This window comes from Hyperolius riggenbachi, chromosome 2 (assembly GCF_040937935.1).
Source record: "Hyperolius riggenbachi isolate aHypRig1 chromosome 2, aHypRig1.pri, whole genome shotgun sequence".
NCBI lineage: Eukaryota > Metazoa > Chordata > Amphibia > Anura > Hyperoliidae > Hyperolius > Hyperolius riggenbachi.
In genome coordinates, this window is record NC_090647.1 from 487063670 (window position 1) to 487086966 (window position 23297).

Here is a 23297-nt window from a genome sequence, read left to right on the forward strand (position 1 = left end):
ACAACTGTAACGAGAGGGATATGGAGGCTACCATATTTATTTCCTTTTAAACAATACCAGTTGCCTGGCAGTCCTGCTGCTCCTCTGCTACTAATACTTTTAGCTGTAGACCCTGAACAAGCATGCAGCAGATCGGGTGTTTCTGTCATTATTGTCAGATCTGACAAGATTAGCTGCATGTTTGTTTCTGGTATTATTCAGACACTACTGCAGCCAAACGGACCAGCAGGACTGCCAGGTAACTAGTATCGTTTAGAAGGAAGTAAATATAGCAGTCTTGCCATACATTTATGATTATCCTTAGAACCATTAATCTCCAGTTAAAAACATGTAACTAAACACTATACCTCCACTAACCAATACTCACAAATCTAACTGTTGTCCCCTCTATAAACACACCTCCTCTGAACAGTCTGCCACCATTTGCTAATCCCATGTACAGTTTTTCATTATTATTATTTTTCACAGAAATCCACTCTGTGTACTCAGAAAAGCCAGACATGTAAATGTGGAAATTCTTCTAGAACTCAGGTGAGTCTGTCATATACTAAATGCGGAATGTATCATCATATTCATCAATGTTCCAGCATAGACTTTATGTTACTATGATTACAGTACATACACAAAATATTGTTTCTAAGTAACTTTTTTATGTTTTGAACCTACATTTGTGAATCCCATACAGCACTTTGTAAGTATTGTGGTGGTATCACTTATGGTAGTCTGCGCTATGGACCAGAGCTAAACTAAACACACTACCAGCCTTGTCCCCCCAAAGTGACATGCCCATAAGCCTATGCAGTGGGAGATGATCATGTCTAAAGGTTCATACGCACCTACACCTACCAACTATCTGGCCAACTATCTACCTAACTTGTCTGTTAAGGTGCCCATACACTCGTCAGATTGGCAGCAGATAGATCAGAAATGCATCTGATGATCTATCTGATGCGTTTTTAGAACATTTTTACCAGGATAGAATACCAATAGATTTCAGTTTGAAATCTATTGAAATTCGATCTGATGGCATTTTTCTGCCATCAGATTTCCATTAAGGCCAATGCAAACTGATAAGCAATCTCATCAGATCGACCTAAATTTTCCACCCTGCAAGTTCGATGGAAATCCATCGAAATCGATCGAAATCGGCCGTCGATCGGTCGATTGGCCAACCGATTTGCAATCGATCGATCGATCGATCGATCGATCGGGATCGATCGGTCGGCCAGAAAATCGGCTGAGTGTATGGGCTGCTTTAAGCCCCATACAACTTTGTTGTGAAACAAGTTGAGACAACTAAAAAAAAGTATTTTGCTATTGTTCAAACAGCTGATAAGACTGATAAGACCTTGATCCAACTGTTGAATTGACTTCGAATCAGTCTTATCAGCTTTTTGAACAACACCAAAATACTTTTTTTAGTTGTTTCAACTTGTTTCACAACAAAAGTTGTTTGACAATTGTGCTGCATAAAAGACCGCTGTTGAGCATGTGAATGGGGCTTAACAGACAAGTTTGGCAGATAGTTGGACAGATAGTTGGTAGGTGTGTATGAACCTTTAAAGAACTCATGGAGAAGCATGTGATCAGCATGTGATCAATTTGGTCAGGTGATAGATATGTAAGTCTCTAATTTGCTAGTCATGATCATGTAATAAAGCAGCAAATCAGAGCTTTGCAAATCTATCAGATGATCAACCAAATCACATGCTTCTTCATGAGTTCTCCTAGACATGACCATCACTAGCCAGGAGAAGGAGGCTAGCACTGGAACTGGATCTGCCACTATCCATCTGCTTTGATAAGAGCATGGATAACTGGAGCCAATACTTACAAGGATGGGGAAGGATCTCATAGATTCTACTGTAGGTACCTTCCTCCTCTATAGGTAGCTATCTATAGATAACCACTTTTGTGGTCACTACAGGGTCCCTTTATGGAGCAATGTGCAACACTTGACAACATCCATATTGTTAACATGATTTCCAAAAGCCTACATTACTTTCATGAGGCAGAAGGCCGCAGTGGCTTAGCTAGAGATCATGGGGCCCCATAACAAAACTTTCACGGGGCCCTCAGATGTAGGCTCTCTTAAGCCATGCCACCTGCCCCTGCCCTATGTATACGAGATAGCTGTGCAATTTACATTCTCATGCTAGGTACACTACACATAGTTCATGGGCACTGAGGCACAGTCAGAGGGTGGAGAAACACAAGAAGGGTAATGGTGAGTACATTAAGTACCCTCTGGGCTCCCTATGCTCTGGGGCCCCATAGCAGCAGCTATGGCAGCTATGGCTATTGGTTATATGGTTGTGTAATATCTGCATTTCAGTTTTTATGTTTCTTTCTTGCCTGATAGAATGAGGAGGTCCTAACATGCCTGGTTATCCGATGCAACTTAACTTCATTGCCAGAGGAATTCACAGTGACAGCAAAACTCTTCTTACAGACACTACAGAAGGTACCTTACAGCGACTGACAGCAGTGTAATATATGCCGTATATTCCGGCGTATAAGACGACCCCACAACTTTTCCAGTTAAAATATAGTGTTTGGGATATTTTCACCGTATAAGACTTATCCCTCTTTCAACGCAAACCAAATAAAAGTTAAAAAATAAAATCATATACTAGTGCTATATATGAACAGATACTGGTGCTGTACTGTATGTGGTACCCAGTATATAGGCGATTTCTTAGATTGGTCAACTCTCCTTCTCCCTAAGTGGATTGGTCAGCTCTCCTTGTCTGCCTTTTTTCAGAGCAGTATGGAAGAATGGATCGCGCTGTGCCCATAAAACCCGCCTCTTTCACCCTTCTGGACCACTCTTGTATCCACCTTCTCTGCCTCTCAGATCTCATACATGTGCGTCTGAGCCACTTCATTACAGTCCTCAGCAGTGAGATCTGAGAGTCAGTAACAGGATAGGGCGTATCACCCGGCATCAATGACACCCGGCGTATAAGACGACCCCTCACTTTTCAGACGATTTTCAAGGGTTAAAAAGTAGTCTTATATGCAGGAATATATGGGAGGGTTTTTTAACCTTTTTTTTTAGCATGTAGCTAGCCTACTCTCCGATCGGATCGACGCCAGCGCGTATGCCCATCCGGAAATCCCGCTCTGAACGGGACTTCCATGAGGGCTTCCCCCGTCGCCATGGTGATTGGCGCCATGATGTCATCGACGCCGTGACGTCAGAGGGAGTCCCGATTCACCCCTCAGCGCTGCCTGGCACTGATTGGCCAGGCAGCGCACGGGTCTCGGGGGGGGGGGAGGATACTCACCCTCTGACGCGGCGAGTAGTGGCGAATCGGCGCGGAGCGGCGGCGATCGTAAGTAACACGCAACTAGCAAAGTGCTAGCTGCGTGTATAAAAAAAAAATTATGCAAATCGGCCCAGCGGGGCCTGAGAAATCCTCCTGCGCGGCTTACCTCGTGTCCTGCACAGGGTTACCGCTAAGGAGCTTAAATAAAATTAGCCAGATGCATACATTTGGGCACTTTTGTCATTTTATTGATTCCAAAACCTTTAGAACTAATTATTGTACCTCAAATTGGCTTGGTAAGCTCAGTGACCCCTGACCTACATACACAGATGAATCCAATTATGAGAAAGAGTATTTAAGGGGGTCAATTGTAAGTTTCCCTCCTCTTTTCATTTTCTCTGAAGTGTAGCAGCATGGGGGTCTCAAAACAACTTTCAAATGACCTGAAGACAAAGATTGTTCACCATCACGGTTTAGGGCAGCAGTCGGAATCTGCGGCTCTTTAGCCACTTCATTGCGGCTCTTTAGTGAGCCGGACTTTCCATCACTATTTTGGGCTAGAGACGAGTCTCTGCCAGAGAGTCTCTGGCAATCTGCTCGCTCTGGTTGCTCCTGTGACTCATGAGTCGACTCATGAGTCAAAGATTGCTGGCCTAGAATCTAGGCCAGCAATCTTTGACTCATGAGTCAAATGGGAGCAGCCAGAGCGAGCAGTCTGCCAGAGACTCTATGGCAGAGACTCGTCTCTGCTCTACATCAGCGGTGGCGAACAGAGCCGTCTCTTTGGGCATGCCTGCTGTGTCCCATCGCCACCGCTGACTATCTAGCCGGTGGGTAGGTTATTTAGTCAGCACACACGGCCACACGCCTGGAGCTGGGGTTGGAGTGGAAGGCTCAATTTATGGCGGGGGCAGGGCGCCCCGAACGGGAGCAGTGCCGGAGGGGGGGATGACTTCTTCTTTGTTCTCCTTGGGGCCCCCCTCCTGTCACCATGCCCCCCCATAGTGCTGCGCTGCAGGTGAAAAAGCTTCACACTCACCTTCCTTGGCTCCGGGCTCCATCAGACGCTAGAGGTCCAGGTCCACGCTGTCTCCTTTGCATTGCCACTCGCACCACTTCCTGATTCCGTGTGAGCAGCAGAACAGAGGAGACAGCGTGGACCTGCAGCCTTAACATCTAACGGAGCCCGGAGTCAGGGAAAGTGAGTGTGAAGCTGTTTATAATGCAGCGGCAGCGCTATGGAGGACCAGGGTGACAGGAGGGGGACCCCCGATGTGCGTCACAGCAGCAGACCATAGAGGCCCCCACCTCACAGCAGCAGCCCCCCCCCCCCCCCCTTGGAGATACCTTCCCTCTCACCCACCCCCCAGCAGCAGCAACCCCCATTGGAGATACCCTTGCTCCCACCCACCCCACAGTAGCAGCAGCAGCCCCCCCCCTTGGAGATAGCCACCCACTTGGAGTTTGTCTCCCTCCCCACACCAGCCCTTTGGAGTTTGTCACCCACCCCACGGCAGCCCCTTGGAGTTTGTCTCCCACCCTACAGCAGCCCCTGGGAGTTTGTCTCCCACCCTACAGCAGCCCCTTGGAGTTTATCTCCCACCCCACAGCAGCCCCTTGGAGTTTGTCTCCCACCCCCCCACAGCAGCCCCTTGGAGTTTGTCTCCCAAACACAGCAGCCCCTTGGAGTTCTCTCCCATCCACCCCACAGCAGCCCTTTTTGGGAGGAAACTCTGGCCCACTGTGTCACTGTTACAGCGTTACATTACAGATAGCTCTGCTTATGTGATATTATGGCCACGGCCATTTTTCGCCGTGGGGCGCTTCGCATTAACTCCCCCCTTCCCCATCCTAGGTTGGGCCCAGAAATACCTGATCACTGTAATTAAATGTGAGTATTGTCTTTTGTATTTAAAAGTGAAATATTGTTTTTGGTCATGATGTAAGATTATTATTATGATATCTGTTTTTTTTAATGTAAGTAGCTAGTTTAAACCGAATCCTGTAAATATCGGTCTTTGGCCGAAATTTGGCTCTCAACAGAAATTTTTACTGTTGAAATGCTGATATTTGGCTCTTTTGACGACTAAGTTTGCAGACCCCTGGTTTAGGGCAAGGATACAGAAAGCTGTCTCAGAGATTTCAGCTGTCTGTTTCCACAGTTAGGAACATCTTTAGGTGATAGAAGACCACAGGATCAGTTACAGCTAAGGCTCGAAGTGGCAGACCAAAAAAAATCTTGGATAAACAGAAGCGACAGACAGTGGCGTACCTAGGGCATTTGAACCCGATGCTGGTTATTATAAGACACCCCCCCACCACCACCACCCCTCCCAACTCCCCCCCCCCCCCCAAAAGGAGCGAGTGTGGCATACTAAGCGCGCCACAGTGAGTAATGCCAGGTATAGGTGCTCCCTGCATAGTAAAGTGGGCAGCATTTCACCAGAAATCGTAAAGTGGGCAGCATTCCACCAGAAATTAATCGTAAAGTGGGCAGCATTTTACCATAAATTAATCGTAAAGAGAGCAGCATTTCACCATAAAATAATCGTAAAGAGAGCAGCATTTCACCAGAAATCGTAAAGTGGGCAGCATTCCACCAGAAAATAATTGTGAAGTGGGTAGCATTTCACCAGAAATTAATTGTAAAGTGGGCAGCATTTCACCATAAAATAATCGTAAAGAGAGCAGCATTTCACCATAAAATAATCGTAAAGAGAGCAGCATTTCACCATACAATAATTGTAAAGTGGGCAGCATTTCACCAGAAATTAATCGTAAAGTGGGCAGCATTTCACCATAAAATAATCGTAAAGAGAGCAGCATTTCACCATAAAATAATCATAAAGAGAGCAGCATTTCACTGGAAATCGTAAAGTGGGCAGCATTTCACCATAAAATAATCGTAAAGTAGGCAGCATTTCACCAGAAATAAATTGTAAAGTGGGCAGCATTTCACCATAAAATAATCGTAAAGAGAGCAGCATTTCACCATAAAATGATCGTAAAGAGAGCATTTCACCAGAAATTGTAAAGTAGACAGCATATCACCAGAAAATAATCGTTATGTGGGCAGCATTCACCAGAAAATAATCGTTATGTGGGCAGCATTCACCAGAAAATAATCGTTATGTGGGCAGCATTCACCAGAAAATAATCGTTATGTGGGCAGCATTCACCAGAGAATAATCATTATGTGGGCAGCATTCACCAGAAAATAATCGCTATGTGGGGAGCATTCACCAAAAAATAATCGTTATGTGGGCAGCATTCACCAGAAAATAATCGTTATGTGGGGAGCATTCACCAGAAAATAATCGTCATGTGGGGAGCATTCACCAGAAGATAATCACTATGTGGGGAGCATTCACCAGAAAATAATCATTATGTGGGCAGCATTCACCAGTAAATAAACCTGTAAAAAAAATTCACTCACCTGGCCGGCCTCTGACGTGCAGCTCCCCGACGATCCTCCAGCGACGATCCTCCTGCAGCCAGTGTAAATCTCCCGCGCTGACAGGCAAAGAGCAGAGCTACGTGAAGATGGCGCCCGAAGCCCTGTACTGGAGACACAAATAGTCTCCAGTGCAGGGCTTCGGCAGCCATCTTCCCGTAGCCCTGCCCTTCCCGGCAGTCCCCGCAGTGGGCTGTGGGGAGTTCAACACCTGGGGGGTCCCGGGCGGGCAGCGGGGAAGAGAGGCAGAAGGAAGGGACCCAGGTGAGGGAGGGGGGATCTGTCCCCCCACCCCGCCGCTTTCCTCTACCTCTCCTTTTAGTGTTGCTCTTCCCCTACCATGGAGGGTCGTGGCGACATCCCCTTGAGTGTCAGTCACCCGGGGTGCCACGCCCCCCAGCACCCAATGGTAGGAACGTCACTGGCGACAGATGGTAAGAACAGTCAGAGTCAACCCACAGACCAGCACCAAAGACCTACAACATCATCTTGCTGCAGATGGAGTCACTGTGCATTGTGCAACAATGCAGCGCACTTTACACAAGAAGATGCTGTATGTGAGAGTGATGCAGAGGACAGGGTTGCCAAGCGTCCGTCAAAAGACGGACTGTCCGTACAGAAGCTCTCAAAATAGAGCTGTCCGTACTGCCCGTATTTCCTGGGCAGTCGTCCGTCTAAAAGTGCATAAATTACTCCAATCTGTTCTGCGCATGCGCGCGCTCTTTTTCCCCCCTCCCTCAGTCTCCCCTCAGCCGCCCTCTCCTCCCCGGGTGTCCGCTCCAATCAGCTCACCTCTTTTTTTGCACCAGCGCCACTCGCTGCCCAATAAGAGATGCAGCCGGGAGGGAGCTGGCCCAGCCCACAGCAGCGAGAGTCGAGTGTCACGAGGAGGAGGACGGCGAGGAGAGAGGAGTGCGTCACACGGCGGCAGCCAGCCAGGTCGGATGAGGTCGCAGCACAGCCACAGACAGCACAGCACACTCACTCAGGGGCACACACACACAGCACAGCCGCCGAGCCACACCACGCAGCAGGGCAGGACTCAGGAGGAGCAGATCAGCAGCAGCAGGACCGACCGAGCAGTGCGAGCTGCCACAGAAGCAGATCAGCAGCCTGACTCGAGTAGTCTGAGAGCCTTGGCAGAGTGAGTCTCCTACAGCAGAGAGCAGAGCAGACTGATTGGAGCCCGCCCAACCCCCACAGCCCAGCAGCCGCCATCTGCCAGGTCCAGCCAGGAGCGACCAGACCAGGCCAAGGAAGGAGAAAAACACAGCCGAGTCGACCCAGGCCAGGCCAGGAGCCAGCACACTGACTGTGAGTCTCTGTGAGGGAGAGAGGCACCCCTGGGGCTGGCCTGGGAGTGGGAGCCTCGGAGTCTATGGGACTGGTTGGGGCGGGGACAGGGTGAGACTAGAGTGACAGACTAGAGTGACTTAGTTCGAGCCAGGGCAGGGACTGGGAGGGAGACAAACAGCCGACCAAGCAGTCTACAGCAGACTGATTGGAGCCCGCCCCACCCACAGCCCAGCCAGCAGCCGAGTCGACCCAGCACACTAGAGATGGGAAGTTCGGATCTTTTCAATGATCCGGATGATTCGAATCGGATCATTGAAGAGATCCGGATCTTTGATCCGAATCTCGGATCATTTTACTACCGGAAGCATTCGGGGGTGAAATGAACAGCAGGACAGGTCTGTGGACAGGAGAAGGGGAGGGGGGTGGACACACAGAGAAGGGGAGAAGATGGACAGAGGTCAGGGAGTGGACAGAGAAGGGAGGAGGGACGAGCAGAGAGCAGAAATGTTTGCACGTAATACCCACATGCTGCAATCATATGCTTTACATATATTTCACCCATATGTTCATCTGTATACTTTGAAAGAAAAGGTCGCACAGTGAAAGAAACCATTCCCAGAAGATAAGTGCAGCTGTTTAATGCCGAGTGCAGGAGGGTCATATTGCCTTTAAATCACAGTGTCTGCAAAGTTACTGAGCTGTGCTGAGCCAAAAGCTTCCAATGTGTTCACTGTGCAGCACTACGGAACAGCCAGCCTATAATGAGCAGCACATTATAGCCAGTATGTGTGCTCTACACATATCTGGCAGTGGCACCCATGTCCCCTCTCTCTCATCTACCTGCTGTCCCTGCAAGGCTGCCTCCCATCCAACAGAGCGATCCCTGCTTCCAGGACCCCGCTGCCCGCTGAGAGGGGGCGTGTCGCTCCTGGCCCCGCCCCTTTTGCGATCCGAATCGTTCATTTTGATGATTCGGATGATCGACTCATAAAATAGATTTGGATCAAAGATCCGAATCGTTCATGATCCGGACAACACTATAGCACACTAACTGTGAGTCTGTGAGGGAGAGAGGGGCACCCCTGGGGGCTGGGAGTCTGTGGGACTGGTTGGGGGACAGGGGGAGACATAGTTGGAGGCTTGGAGCCAGGGAGGGAGACAAACAGCCACCCAAGCACACTCACTGTGAGTCTGTGTGTGAGAGAGGCAGTGGGGGCTGGGTGTCTGTGGGACTGGTCTGGGGGTCCAGTCAGTGGGGGACAGGCAGGGGGAGACTTAGTTGGAGGAGAGGTGCTGTGCTGGCTGCCTGTCACTGGAGGGGGACTGGGCCTGGTGGGGACTGTATGATAGGTGGTGGGTAAAGTAATGTGAGTTATGGTTGTCAGGAACGATAGTGCAGGACAGGTAGGCAATGTTGACTGTATGGTAAGGGGGTTATGGCTGTTAGGGAATGATAGTGTAAGTAGATAATGCTGACTGTATGGATGGGTTATGTGAGTTATGGCTGTTAGGAATGGTAGTTGGGGACTTGTTGTTCTGTGAGCATCATCATGGCATGCCAATTGTAGTCCTGCACAGCTATCATCTGACAGCATGCTGCCTGGGACTTGTAGTGCACTGCCCCCTCTTCTTTTACTGACATGATTGCAATGCATGCTGGCCTGGGACTTTTAGTGCTCCTCAGACAGAGGAGGGTACTGAACCTGCACTGCAGTGCCCCCCTGTCATCTGCTACTGACAAAGCATGCTGGGACTTGTTGTACCCTCACATCATCTTCTAGTGACAGTCAGAGCAAGAGCGTGCAGCGCTTTCACCTGCTGCCAGAGAGAGACAGGCCACACAGCAGCATTCTATGACCAAGCGGCGAGTGGGTGTCGGTGAGTCTGAGAGTCAGTCAGTTTGGTCACTTCACTGGTGGTGATGCTGGGTCCCCCCTCCCTAGTACCCTGAGTGTTACTAGTGCCGCTGCCTGCCAGCCAGGCCCACTGCCACAAGGAGTCTCAAAGGCTGCCAATGGTACCATGCTTAGTAAACTTAGTGTACCAGAGTTGAGACATACTTACTTTATACATACCTCCTGGGGCTTGCTCCAGCCCCATGCGCACGGATCGCTCCCACGCCGCCGTCCTCCACTGCCCGCAGCAGTACTGATACTGGGTCCCATAACTTCCTCCAGTTGCGGCCAGTCTGAGGCTATTTACGTATTTCTCCAGCTCCCGCTGGAGAGATATGTAGAGGGTGCACTTCTCTTGTGCAGACTGGCCATGACAGGAGGAAGTTACAGGACTCAGTCAGTACTGGTAGTGGGAGCGAGCGATCTGTGCCCATGGGGCTGGAGCAATCCCCAGGTATGTATAAAAGGTAAGTATGTCTTGTCTAATTTCTTTTTACATGTGCGCATGCATACTTATATAACCACTGCAGAACCTCTAGGAGGACAGGAGTTTCCCCAGAACCTGCATAACTTAAAGGGAACCTAAACTGAGAAGGGTATGGACATTTCCTTTCAAATACTAGTTGCCTGACTCTCCTGCTGATCCTGTGTCTCTAATACTTTTAGCCAATGCCCCTAAACAAGCATGCAGATCAGGTGCTCTGACTGAAGTCAGATTGGACTAGCTGCATGCTTGTTTCAGGTGTGTGATTCAGACACTACTGCAGCCAAAGATTAGCAGGACTGCCAGTGCCAGACAAATGGTATGGTTTAAAAGGAAGCATCCATATCCCTCTGTTTAGGCTCCTTGTGAGTATCTGCACTGGACACTCACACTTGAGTAAAACAAATTACGTGTGTATTGTATATGGTAATTTTCAAACCTAAAACCTCATTTTAAGAATTTTACACTCAGTTTCGGTGACATTTTTGGTTTCTCCATATTTGTTGCACACTGATTAAAGGGGCACTATGGTTAAATAACTAGTTATAATGTCATTTAATATAAAATATGTGCAAGTGTAGCAATGTTTAACACATATATTGTGGCAGAAAAAAAGTCTATTTCAATATTACATTACCCTTAGTTACAGATGAGTGGCGTCAGCAGAGGAAATTATCTGACGCCAAATCAGCACATACCATTGTGCAGTAGGAGGCAGCTTATCAGCTGTTTGAGCTGCTGTTTTAATTCCCCCTTTGATGTTTTGTGAGAGGATTCCTCCAACTCCTATAACGGCTCACTCCAGTAGTTTTATTACTCATCTCAGCCGCCGTACGTCTCAGGACTTTGACATACGGCTCTGATGAAAAGAATGCAGGACACAGATACATCTCAGAGAGCTGGTCTCCACAGCAACGGACAACAATGTGTCCGTTCCTGAGCCAGCTGGGATGCCTCAGCCAGGAGCATTTTTTCATCAGAGCCGTATGTCAAAGTCCTGAGACTACGGAGGCTGAGATGAGTAATAAAACTACTCGAGTGAGCCGTTATAGGAGTTGGAGGAATCCTCTCTTGAAACATCAAAGGGGGGATTAAAACAGCAGCTGAAACAGCTGATAAGCTGCCTCCTACTGCACAATGGTATGTGCTGATTTGGCATCAGATAATTTCCTCTGCTGACGCCACTCATCTGTAACTAAGGGTAATGTAATATTGAAATAGACTTTTTTTCTGCCACAATATATGTGTTAAACTTGCACATATTTTATATTAAATGACATTATAACCAGTTATTTAACCATAGTGCCCCTTTAAACAGGTGGTGGCTAAGGGAAAAACTGTTATTGCTGTTGAAAATTGACTGTTTTTGGTTGAGTTTATTTTGATCATTGTCAATGTGAAATATTTTTCTCTTTGAACATTCCGGTTATGCTAGGAAATGGTGAATGGAATGCAAATGCTGATCTGATGCTATTTTTTATGAAGATTGAAAATGGTGCAAATGCTGCTTGCTTGATTGGTTTACAGTGTACATAGTGTTCTATACAGTTGGAAATCATCTTGGAATTCTGATCTGCTGCATGCTTGTTCAGGGGCTATGACTAAAAGCATGAGGCAGAGGATCAGCAGGACAGCCAGGCAACTAAAAGAAAATAGGGCAGCCTCCATATCCCTCTCATTACAGTTTGAAACACGTAAGCACTAGCAATTACAATCTGACAGGATTTTGGACTAGCACATCTCCTCATGGGGGATTCATAGGGTTTTGTTTGTTTTTAAAAGCACTTTCAAAAATGCATTTGCTCAAACCAAATACTTAAAATGGTGTGTTAGCAAGTAAGGAGTCTGGCTAGTGACTGGTATCTTACTATTGTGACAGTTAGGGAATGCTTTTGGAAACAAAGAAAACCCTGAGAATCTGCCATTAGATGGACTAGTCCAAAACCAGTCCGATTTTTAACTGCTTGCTTGTTTTGCTGTACTGGTCCATTAGGAATTCAGTGCAATTTAGTTTTTATTGAACAATGTTGCGGGTACACTGGTTTCTGCATTGATGCCTGAGGTTAATGCTGTTTAAAAGAACTTTTTGGCATTCTGTTAACATTTCAGTGAAGTTTTGTTCTTATTGAACAATGTTTTTTGGACTAATGCCTGTGGTTAATGCTGTTAACAAGAATAAAATCTGTTCACAGCAGTTTTTTTGTTTCTCTATTCAGTTTTAGGTTTAACTTGAGCCTTATGCAGTAATCACCTGCTTCAGCTATATTTCTCTCCCCCCGAAATCACAAGAAGTTCCCCAAAAAGCCTGCGACTGAGTCCGCCCCCTGACTCCGCCCCTGTCCGTCCAAAACTTGGGGTGTCCAGATTTTTTGACCAATTTGTCCAGCAAAAATAAGCAATTGGGTTGGCAACCCTGGCAGAGGAAGCCTTTTCTCCATCCACAGCACAAACAGAGGTATGCTAAAGCACATTTGAACAAGCCAGCTTCATTTTGGAATAAGGTGCCGTGGACTGATGAAACTAAAATTGATTTATTTGGTCATAACAAGAGGCGTTATGCATGGAAGAAAAAGAACACAGCATGCCAAGAAAAACACCTGCTACCTACAGTAAAATATGGTGGTGTTCCATTATGCTGTAGGGCTGTGTGGTCAGTGTAGGGACTGGGAATCTTGTCAAAGTTGAGGTACGCATGTATTCCACTCAGTATCAGCAGATTCTGGAGACCAATGTCCAGGAATCAGTGACAAAGCTGAAGCTGCACCGGGGCTGGGTCTTTCATCAAGACAACGACCCTAAACACTGCTCAAAATCCATTAAGGCATTCATGCAGAGGAACAAGTACAACGTTCTGGAATGGCCATCTCAGTCCTCAGACCTGAATATAATTGAAAATTTGTGGTGTGAGTTAAAGAGAGCTGTCCATGCTCGGAAGCCACCAAACCTGAATGTACTAGAGATGTTTTGTAAAGAGGAGTGGTCCAAAATATGTTCAGCCAGAATTCTGAATTGGAACCTACAGGAGGCGTTTAGAGGCTGTAATTTCTGCATTTCTACATTTATGTACCTGCCTCATTTTGTTTAAACAATTATTGCACACTTTCTGTAAATCCAATAAACTTAATTTTACTTCTCAAATATCACTGTGTGTGTCTCCTATATGGTATATTTAACTGACATTTTTTATCAAAACAACCAATGATTTATACAGGAAAATCATGACGATTCACAAGATTGCCCAAACTTTCGCATCCCACTGTATTTCGCATCCCACTGTATATACAGGGTGGACCATTTATATGGATACACCCTAATAAAATGGGAATGGTTGGTGAAAGAATACATTTCCGTTAAAACCAAGCACAACATTGTTTTTCTTGTGAAATTACCAATAAGTTTGATGTATCACATGAACCTCTTCCTATTGAAAAAAACAAGTTGGATTCAAAATGGCCGAGTTCAAAATGGCCACCATGGTCACCACCCATCTTGAAAAGTTAATATCACCAACCATTCCCATTTTATTAAGGTGTATCCATATAAATGGCCCACCCTGTTATATATATATATATATATATATAGTATATCATCCATGAGTCAGTAATGTGATGTAGTTGCCATCGTCTTCCCTATAATGTAATGTATGGCAGTAGATGCATGCAGATTCTCAGTGTAGTTAGTACATAGAAGGAATTTGTATAAATGTATAGGATATTACACTGGTTTGCAAAATCTGATTAAGGGCCTGTTTCCACTACACGCAGATTGGATGCAGAATGGATGCAGAAAAACTGACCCCAATGAACGCCTATGGGCCTGTTTCCACTAAACGCGATTTTTCTGATGCAGATTTTCCCATAGGCATTCATTGGCGTTTTTTTACATCCATTCTGCATCCAATCTGCGTGTAGTGGAAACAGGCCCTAAGCTGAGTCTATTTTCCCCTCCTTGCTCTGCCTGCTGCTTTATGTTCCTGCAGAATGGAGTTCGATCCTGGGGGTGGGGTTTCACACACGATAAAGTGCCTCTAATCTTCTGTGCATACAAAATAATAAAGTGGTCCGCAAAACCTTCAGAACTTAACCCTATGGGACTCTACACTGTTAGAATTTCAGGAAATATTTTGACTGATCACTGATCAGGATATGTTTCAAAGTATTACAATTAAAAAGGTGACTAATTGAGAATTATTAACATTTTTTCCCCTCAGCTAATAGCGGATACCCAAGAACTAAATGTCACTGGGGAACTTCAATACGACAAAGCAATATTTACAAATGTAAAACAAACAGAGCAATGGACACAGGTGAGCAAAACTGATCTGTGCTTGTGAACTGTGGATTTGTTTGTACGCACGCAGAACTATCAAATGTCAAAGGTGCTGTCAGGATTACAGTAAAAAACAAAAAAACAAAAAAAAACAATTAAAGGGATAGGTATTTCACATTTTTATTACTGTTTCCTTTCTTGCTGCAGGCAGCCTTAATTGAAAGTAGCGCTGAGCTTAAATAAAAGTTTTATACATATCTGGGGCTTCCTCCACCTCCAGCCCCATGCGCACGGATCACTCCCACGCCGCCATCCTCAGTCTTCTCCCTCTTTAGTACCGGGTCCCGTAACTTCAACCAGTTGCGGACAGTCTGGCGTAAGAGAAGTGCGCTACACCATCATACACCACAGGCCGATTCCCGATCAATTTCATGCTGAAATCGATCTGGAAATGGTCTCGTGCGCCGCCTTGCCGACCTGCTACTGTGCCCCTAATGAAAAATGTCCCCCGGTGCCCCGTGCAAAATATACATTACCTGTCTGCAGCCTGCACTTGTCCTCCGCTGCTTTCCGGGATTCCTCCTCTGCATACACGCACGTCCCACGTGTTTCCTAGCAAGGGCATGCGTGTGTGACGTCACTTACTAGGAAATCACGTGGGGCACATGTGTATGGAGAAGGGAATGTGCCCGGAGCAGCGGAGGCCGCTGACAGCTAATGTATACTTTACATGGGACACATTTTTCATTAGGGGGGGCAGCGTCGGGGGTTTCGTGGCAAAGTTGCATGCCGTTCCCGCCGCGCACCCGATCGAGTAAGTTGCCCCAACATCTTTCAGCATGTGCGATCAACCATGCGACCAATATTCGTCCCGAAATTGGTCGCATTATCGGTCGGGCATGCACTTGGCAGGACCGATTTTCATCCAATTCGATTATAATAACTGAATCGGATGGTCAATCGGCCGCCAAGTCACCTGATGTATAGCCACCTATAGATTTACAACTGATTTATATTATAGAGATAACAAATTCCTATCCAAGCCATTTTATTACATGACTTCAATGGTAATGGGAGAAGAAATCTTGAAATATAATATAAGCAGCAGGTCATCTGTTTCCATTTTAATCATTGTACTATTGTTGTGCTTTTTCCAGTTATCGGTTGTAATTCATAAAGAAAAAACAATAAATGTTTTACCAGTCATCATTGGAAGTACTGTCGGGGGCATCCTCCTTCTTCTAACCATTGTCGTCATCCTTATTAAGGTACAGTATTCATGGCCAATATAAAAATGTGTGTTATTGCCATGCATGGTGAAGAGAAATCACAAGCTTGGTTTTCATTCTCAAGCATGAGTTAGAAAAGTTAAGGTGCCTATTCATCTAACGATCATGAGGCAGATCTGTATCTAATTGAATCTGATCAGAGAGAGGTCTGTTGCCTGCCCATCCAATGATGACCGATTTCTGATAGGTTTCAACATGAAATCTATCCATCAGCCTAGCACCTCCGCCTCTGCCACCTGCCTGGCCACCCCTCAAGTGTGGTGCCCGTACAGTGTACATTCTTACCTGTCCGACTGGCGCAACTCCTGGCATCCTCCGATGTCACCTCGGTTATTGGGAGTTCTGTACCACGTGACATGTGTACCACACATGAGACGTCACACACACACACCTGGTGCCACGTGGTACAGGAACTCGTGGTAACTTATGGGAGTGACTGCGGATGATGCCGGGAGTTGCGCTAATAGGATTTACACAGGATGAGACCCAGGTCAGTCGCGTAGGTGCCCCATAGCAAAAATTTTTAGATCTAGGCACTTTTAAGCAATGCCACCTTCCCCTTCCCTATGGATATGAGTTTACATGGCAATTAGAGATGGCCCGCGCGGTTCGCCGGTGAACTTTCAGGGTTCGCGATCGCAGAGAACCGCAAGTTTTTCCGGAAGTTCAATTCGCCCCATAGTACATCATTATGGTCAACTTTGACCCTCTACATCACAGTCAGCAGGCACATTGTAGCCAATCAGGCTACACTTCCTTCTGGAGCCCCCCCCCCCCCTTTAAAAGGCACGCAGCGTAAGGCTTTGCACTCACTCGTGTGCCTGCAGTAATTAGAGAAGAGAGAGCTGCTGCAAAGAGAGATATATGGAAAGCTTGGTTAGGCTCTTGTAGGCTTGTTAGCTTGCGCCTTGCTGATTCTTATTGCTAAAAAAGCACCCATCAACAGCTCTTTTGAGAGCTAATCTTGTTCTTGTGATCTATTTTTTTGTTTTATGTTTTGTGTGGCCCACTTGCATTATATACAGCCCAGTCAGTCACAGCTGGCCTTTGGCCCCTTGGTGGTAATTCCTACTGTGCCACTGCCAGGCCCAGCACATTTAGTGACTACCTGTGTGCGTGACAGGCAGCTGCACATTTGTAATCCCAATCACTGCACCTGTTCACTGTTCAGTGCACCTACCTACCTACCTACCTACGTGAGCGCACGCATTGTTAATACCACCAGTCATTGCACCTGTTCACGGTACCTGTGTGTGTGTGTGTGACAGCTGAACATTTGTAATTCCAATCACTGCAGTGCATACCTGTAACCTGTTCAGTGCACCCACGTTAGCGTAAGCAGTGTAATATACCACCAGTCATTGCACCTGTTCACGGTACCTGTGTGTGACAGCTGCACATTTGTAATACCAATCCCTGCATACCTGTTCACTGTACCTGTGTGACAGCTGCATATTGTATTGTACTACCAGTCACTGCTACCTTTCACTGCACCTGTGTGACTACACGCTGTTTAGTATACCAGTCCGTGCATACCTGTTAACTGCACCTGTGTAACCGCACATTGTTGTACCAGCAGTCACTGCAACCTGTTCACTGCACCTATGTAACCGTACATTGTATTAGTCAAGTCAGTGCATACCTTTCACTTCATCCCCCCAAATATGGACAAAACAAGAGGCAGAGCCAGAGGCAGGCCACCTGGCAGGTCTGTTCGAGGTCGTGCTGTGGTGATTTTGTGTGGCCCTCGACCAAAATACAGTGTTCAGAAGAAGGCACGTGCCATCAACCCCCAATATTGTCAGGACATAGTTGACTATTTAACACAGAACACCTCATCTTCCTCAGCTTCCGCACGGAAGCGTGACATATCTTCCTCCTCCTGCTCTGATTCTGGCAGCCATCACTAAAGTGTCATCATCACAGGGCTCAGCGGTTGTGGACATTTCTTTTGTGTGTCTGCTTCAGATGAGAGCAATGCCATCTGTACTCTCTGCCACCGAAAATTGAGCCGTGGAAAGACCAAGACCCGCGTAGGGACAACTACCTTACGAAGGCACATGATTACAAAGCACAAACTGCAATGGGATGACCACCCAGCACACAAAACCAAAGCCACACACCACAGTGGAAGATACCAAGCCGCAATTATTTCTCAAAAAAGGCGATACCTAAACTGTACCGTGATGTTAAAAGGCAAGTGGTGACATTTCTGGCACACAGCGTTGGGTGAAGGGTCCATCTGACCACGGATGCCTGGTCTGCAAAAGCACGCTCAGGCCTGCCCAAAGACTTAGTCAGTCCCCACACACAGCATCTCTGCCTGCACGCAGTGTGACTGCCTGCCCCAAGACTAAGTCGGTCCCCACACAGCATCTCTGCCTGCAGGCCGCTTGACTGCCATTTCCGCCACCACTAACAGGGTCTAGGACTCCAGGTGGATTCCTGAATTTGCTATACTAATTTTTCTGGTGCGTGTATATGCCTGCCTAATTTTTCTTCTGATTCTGATCATTACCTTGCCGCAGTGAAGGGGCTTGCGTATCACAATGAAGCAATGACCGCCGGCTATATGAGTGTGTTGGGGCTGGGGGGGCACACCTGACCCAAGAAGATAGATAATAAGGTTGTTGCTTCATTGTGGACAGACCAAATTCGATCAGCTGGACACTCAGTCACTGTTGTTCTGTCATTCAGCTACCTCCGCCCGACCATATGGGCTTGAAAACCGACATCGCCTGCACTCTGGCCATGGTGCGCACCAGTCCAGCACGGCTGTCACCACACAAACAGCTGTTTGTGGTGTGTTACACAGTGAGTTTGGTCTGTCAGTGTGAAGCAGTGCACTAATTACACTCCCTGATTGATGTATATGTTACAGCCAGAACCCGAAGTTTGGCCACTTCGCGTTCTGGCTGGCCACTTCGGGTTCTGGCCGGCCAATGTGCGAAGTGGCCGCTGCGCGGCGGCCAATGTTAGAAATGACATTTATTCCTGAAAGATTAATGTTCTTTTGCTGCGGGCAAATGTAACAAAACTTAGTTAATTGAATGGAATTAAGCCGGCGGCAATGTAACAGATCAAGCCGCCGGCTTCAGCTCGCTCTCCTCCCCCCTGCCTCTCTCCTATACTGGGCAGCCGGCAGGGACATGCGTGTCCCCCCAGAGTCGTTCGTCGCGGCAGGCAATCCTGCCGTTCGTTCCTGCAGAGTGGGTGCTGGCAGAAGCAATGTCTGCAGCCTCCCTGCTCTGCTTCCCTGCAGCCACGAATGACTCTCTGGGACACGTGTGTCCCCCGGCTGCCCGTAGGTGAGAGGGAGGCAAGGGGGGAGGAGAGGAGGCAGAGCAGAAGCCGGTGGCTTGATCTGTTACATTGCCGCCGACTTAATTCCATTCAATTAACTAAGTTTTGTTACATTTGCCCGCAGGAAAAGAACATTAATCTTTCAGGAATAAATGTAATTTCTAACATTGGCCGCCGTGCAGCGGCCACTTCGCACATTGGCCGGCCAGAACCCGAAGTGGCCAGCCAGATTGCGAAGTGGCCAAACTTCGGGTTCTGGCCGTAACATATACACATGCAAGATGTTTTAAAGCACTTTAGGCCTCCACTTTAGCATGCAATGTGATTTCTGCCCTTAAAACGCTGCTTTGTGTCAAATCCAGATTTTCCCCCAGGACTTTTGGCATGTATCCCACTCATCCATGCAAAAACTCAGATGTTAGACCCCTTGAAAAACATCTTTTCCATCACTTTTGTGGCCAGCATAAATGTTTCTAGTTTTCAAAGTTCGCCTCCCCATTGACGTCTATTGCGGTTCGCGGAAGTTCGCATGTTCGCAAACGTTTGAGGAGGTTCGGGTCATCTCTAATGGAAATTTACATTTCCATGCAATGTGCACTGTGTATAGTCCATGGGAACTGAGACACAGTTAGAGGTTAGAGAAACAAAGGAAAGTGAACCCATCAAGTACCACCTGGGCCCCTTAATCTCCAGGGCCCCTTAACAGCTGCTATGGCTGCTATGCCTATTGCTACACCCCTAACCCGGGTGTTACATTTTACACTTGGGGGGACAGTGGTCAGGGGTCCATTGCATATGTTGGTCATCATGATATAAAACGCTGTTACCGCTACGCACCCGATCAAGCACTTTTAACCGAGATTTTCCATTGTGCTTGATCGAAGGAATTGAATGATTTTAGCCCAAAATCTTTAAAATTATTGAACAGGTGGACATGTTGCAGAATAATTTTTTTTCAACTGATTCAAATTATCAAATCTGATGGTCGACTGGACCGTAAAATCGCTAGATGTACGGCCACCTTTACAAGAGGAATCACATTGATTCCTGTTGACAGTGCCTCATTGTGAAAAGTATTGATCTAAATGTTGGTCGGGACTAAAATGTTAGACATCATTTCATCATTTTAGTGTTCCATGATTACTTACTCTTTTTCTTACAGTGTGGCTTCTTTAAAAGAAAATACAAACAGTTTGAGGAAAATGAAGGCGATATTCCTAGATGAAATATCGAGCGTGTGACCTGTGATGAAGATGTATGGACAAGTATGAGATGTACAGCGAGGGTAGTAGCATTATGACCTAAATTTCCCTGCTAAAGTCCAATCTCAAAATATTGTATAGGGTTCTGCACACCTTGGCCTGTATGCAATTAACTTTTTTCACATGCGCTATCTCCCGGGGGGTGATTTTCATCTTGTCTTTAACTAGTTCGCAACTGAGGGGTTTTTCCCCTTATAAACCAGAGCAATTTTCACATTCCAGCGCTCCTCCCTTTCATTCGCCAATAACTTTATCACTAGTTATCATAACAACATGATGTTTTTTTTATTTTTTCCAACAATTGGGCATTCTTTGGGTGGTACAGTTTGCTAAGAATTATTTTTTTTCTAAATGCATTTTAATGGGAATAATATGAAGAAGAAAAAAAAAAGAAAAAATTCATTATTCAGTTTTTTTTTTCCAGTTTTCGGCCATTGTAGTTTTAAAGTAATACGTGCTACCATAATTAAAACCCACGTATTTTATTTGCCCATTTGTCCTGGTTATTACACCATTTAAATTATGCCCCTATCACAATGTATGGCAACAATATTTTATTTGGAATTAAAGGTGTATTTTTTCAGTATTGCGTCCTTCACTAATAACAAGCCTTTTTTTTGCAAAACAGTAATATACCCTCATGATATACATATTAAAAAAAGTTGCATCCCTAAGGTAACTATTTATGTTTTTTTTATTTCTAATTAAAGTGTATGAGTTTATTAACTATGGGAGGGGAGGTAAGGGGTTAATTAATAATGGGTATTTTAATGTAATGGGATGTGTATGTAGGTGTAATTTTACTATTTGGCCACTAGATGTCCCCCCACTTTATTTTGATTGTGTGTCTTTTATTGCATGCACGCATTACTGGATGTAACACGTTTATGCTTTCACTTTCTGTTTTGTCAATGAAAGCGGCATCTCATTTATGTCGCTTTCATTGATCACGGGCAATCAGATCAATGAATGGGAACTGTATTTCTATTAACTGATCTGTGCACTAATGGGTGGTGATGTGAATGCGTGGGGCTGAGTCGGAGATATGTATACCTATGCCTCTTGAGCTAAGATGAAGTCTCCGGGAGCGTAGATATACTGTATGCAAAACAGTAACTGTCTAAAATTATATTTCAGCACTTAACAATTGAAAAAGTACCAAAAGATTGGTGAAAAAAAGTATTATCAAAACTATTTTGAGTATTTTCTTGCTTGCTGGAGGTTTAGAAGGCATTTTTTGACAAGGGCCATATGCAATTCCCTTTAACTCCTGAGTTTTCTCCTAGGAGATAATTTTTCATCTTCAATTTAAAAGAACTTTCCAGCATTTTTTTACTAAAAAAGTACCAAAAAAAAAATAGGTGAAAAAGTACTATCAAAACTATTTTGAGTATTTTCTTGCTTTGTGGTGGCATAAAAGGTATATTGTTCACAAGTTTAAAAATATCACCTAGGAGAAAACTCAGGAGAAAAAGTTAATTGCATATGGGCCCAGGTGTGAAAAAATATCCCATAGGAGAAAATACAGGAGAAAAAGTGAATTGCATATGGACCCTAGTGTTAGTAAAATACCAGCAATAGTCTGCCTTAATCCTCAGTCACCAGCAGCCACATGACCTCATCATAAAATACAATCTCAAATTGGCTCCACTCTATTTCCTCTTGTTAGTAAAAAGACCTTACAAAAAAAGAGAGAGAGAGATCGCCTAGTCACAAATTATTGTCAGTGCCTGTCTTTTGAATTGTAAATGTGTCTATTATAAGGGTACATAGGAATTTAAGATTCTAAGTATTATATTTTTATTTTATATGGTGTACGTTTTTGTAGTTTTGATTTGTGTATCAGTATTTGTCTGTGCAATCTAATATGTAATATTGTGTTTACTTGACAAGATAAGGGAAACAGTGGTGTTTCCTTAAAGGACACCTGAGACAAAAATAAATAAATTAAATAAGCGTTTGTATCTATCTCTCTTCTCCTAATAATGACTTTTTAAGATATTCCACAGTTTTATTTTATGATTAAATCTACTTTTTAAGTTTTAACTGTTTTATTGTTTTTTTCTCAATGACACATTCATTGAAGTATGCTAGAGCTAAAATCTATGAACTATTAACCCTTCTTATCTCTTTCCTGCTCTCAGAAGCCATTTTCTGCTAGTGAAGTGTTTTATAGTTGGAATTTCTTATCAGTGAGGGTCACACTGTAGTCACTTCTGAGTCAGGACTGAGTCAGCCACTGATATTTAAAGGGATTCTCTGGGGGGGGGGTTGGGTTAAAAATAAAACAGACATTTACCTGGGGCAGTTATGTCCCATGCCATCCTCCGACGATCCGCCGTTCCCGGTCTAACGCGGCATCTCATCCGTGGCTGTGCACGTGCTCGCTCCCGCGCACGTCATTGGAAGCTTACTGAGCAGTACAAGAAAACTTCGTACTGCGCCTACACAGTAAGCTCCCGATGACGTGAATGGGAGCGCGCATTATTCGTCTTGGTAGACGGATAATTGCCCGGTGCTGGTGGCGGGGAACGGGTGATCAGAGGAGGATGGCGTGGGATATGACAGCTACAGGGGGCTGATAGAAGCCCCAGGTAAGTGACAGATTTTATTTTCAAACCCCCCAGAGAACCCCTTTAACTCTTTCAGGCAGAGAAAGAAAACAAGGAACACAGCATAGTTATTTGTGTGCTAAGCACAGTACATACACATGTCTATCTCATCATGTCACATGTCACCTCTGGTATCCTTTAATTCATATTAAATGGATGGT

General features: G+C 45.6%; 1 protein-coding gene and 1 long non-coding RNA gene across 9 annotated transcripts in view; one reads left to right on the forward strand and one right to left on the reverse strand.

Annotated features, from left to right (window-relative positions):
- The window catches only part of ITGAE (integrin subunit alpha E), a 170972-nt gene that overhangs the window by 106490 nt on the left and 41185 nt on the right, over positions 1-23297 (forward strand). Inside the window, exons 27-31 of one of the 3 annotated variants that reach the window (XR_011026492.1) lie at positions 469-531; positions 2363-2464; positions 14612-14707; positions 15828-15938; positions 20425-20547. Coding sequence is in view for 2 of the 3 variants with exons in the window: in XM_068270361.1 (XP_068126462.1) it covers positions 469-531; positions 2363-2464; positions 14612-14707; positions 15828-15938; positions 20425-20487 (435 nt within the window). In the remaining variant the exon portion in view is untranslated. Of the gene's footprint in view, positions 1-468; positions 532-2362; positions 2465-12617; positions 13492-14611; positions 14708-15827; positions 15939-20424; positions 22525-23297 lie in introns of those variants that run through there. The other 2 variants (XM_068270361.1, XM_068270362.1) reach the window with 2 other exon arrangements.
- The window catches only part of LOC137547132 (uncharacterized), a 155725-nt gene that overhangs the window by 10090 nt on the left and 122338 nt on the right, over positions 1-23297 (reverse strand). The window lies entirely within an intron of this gene.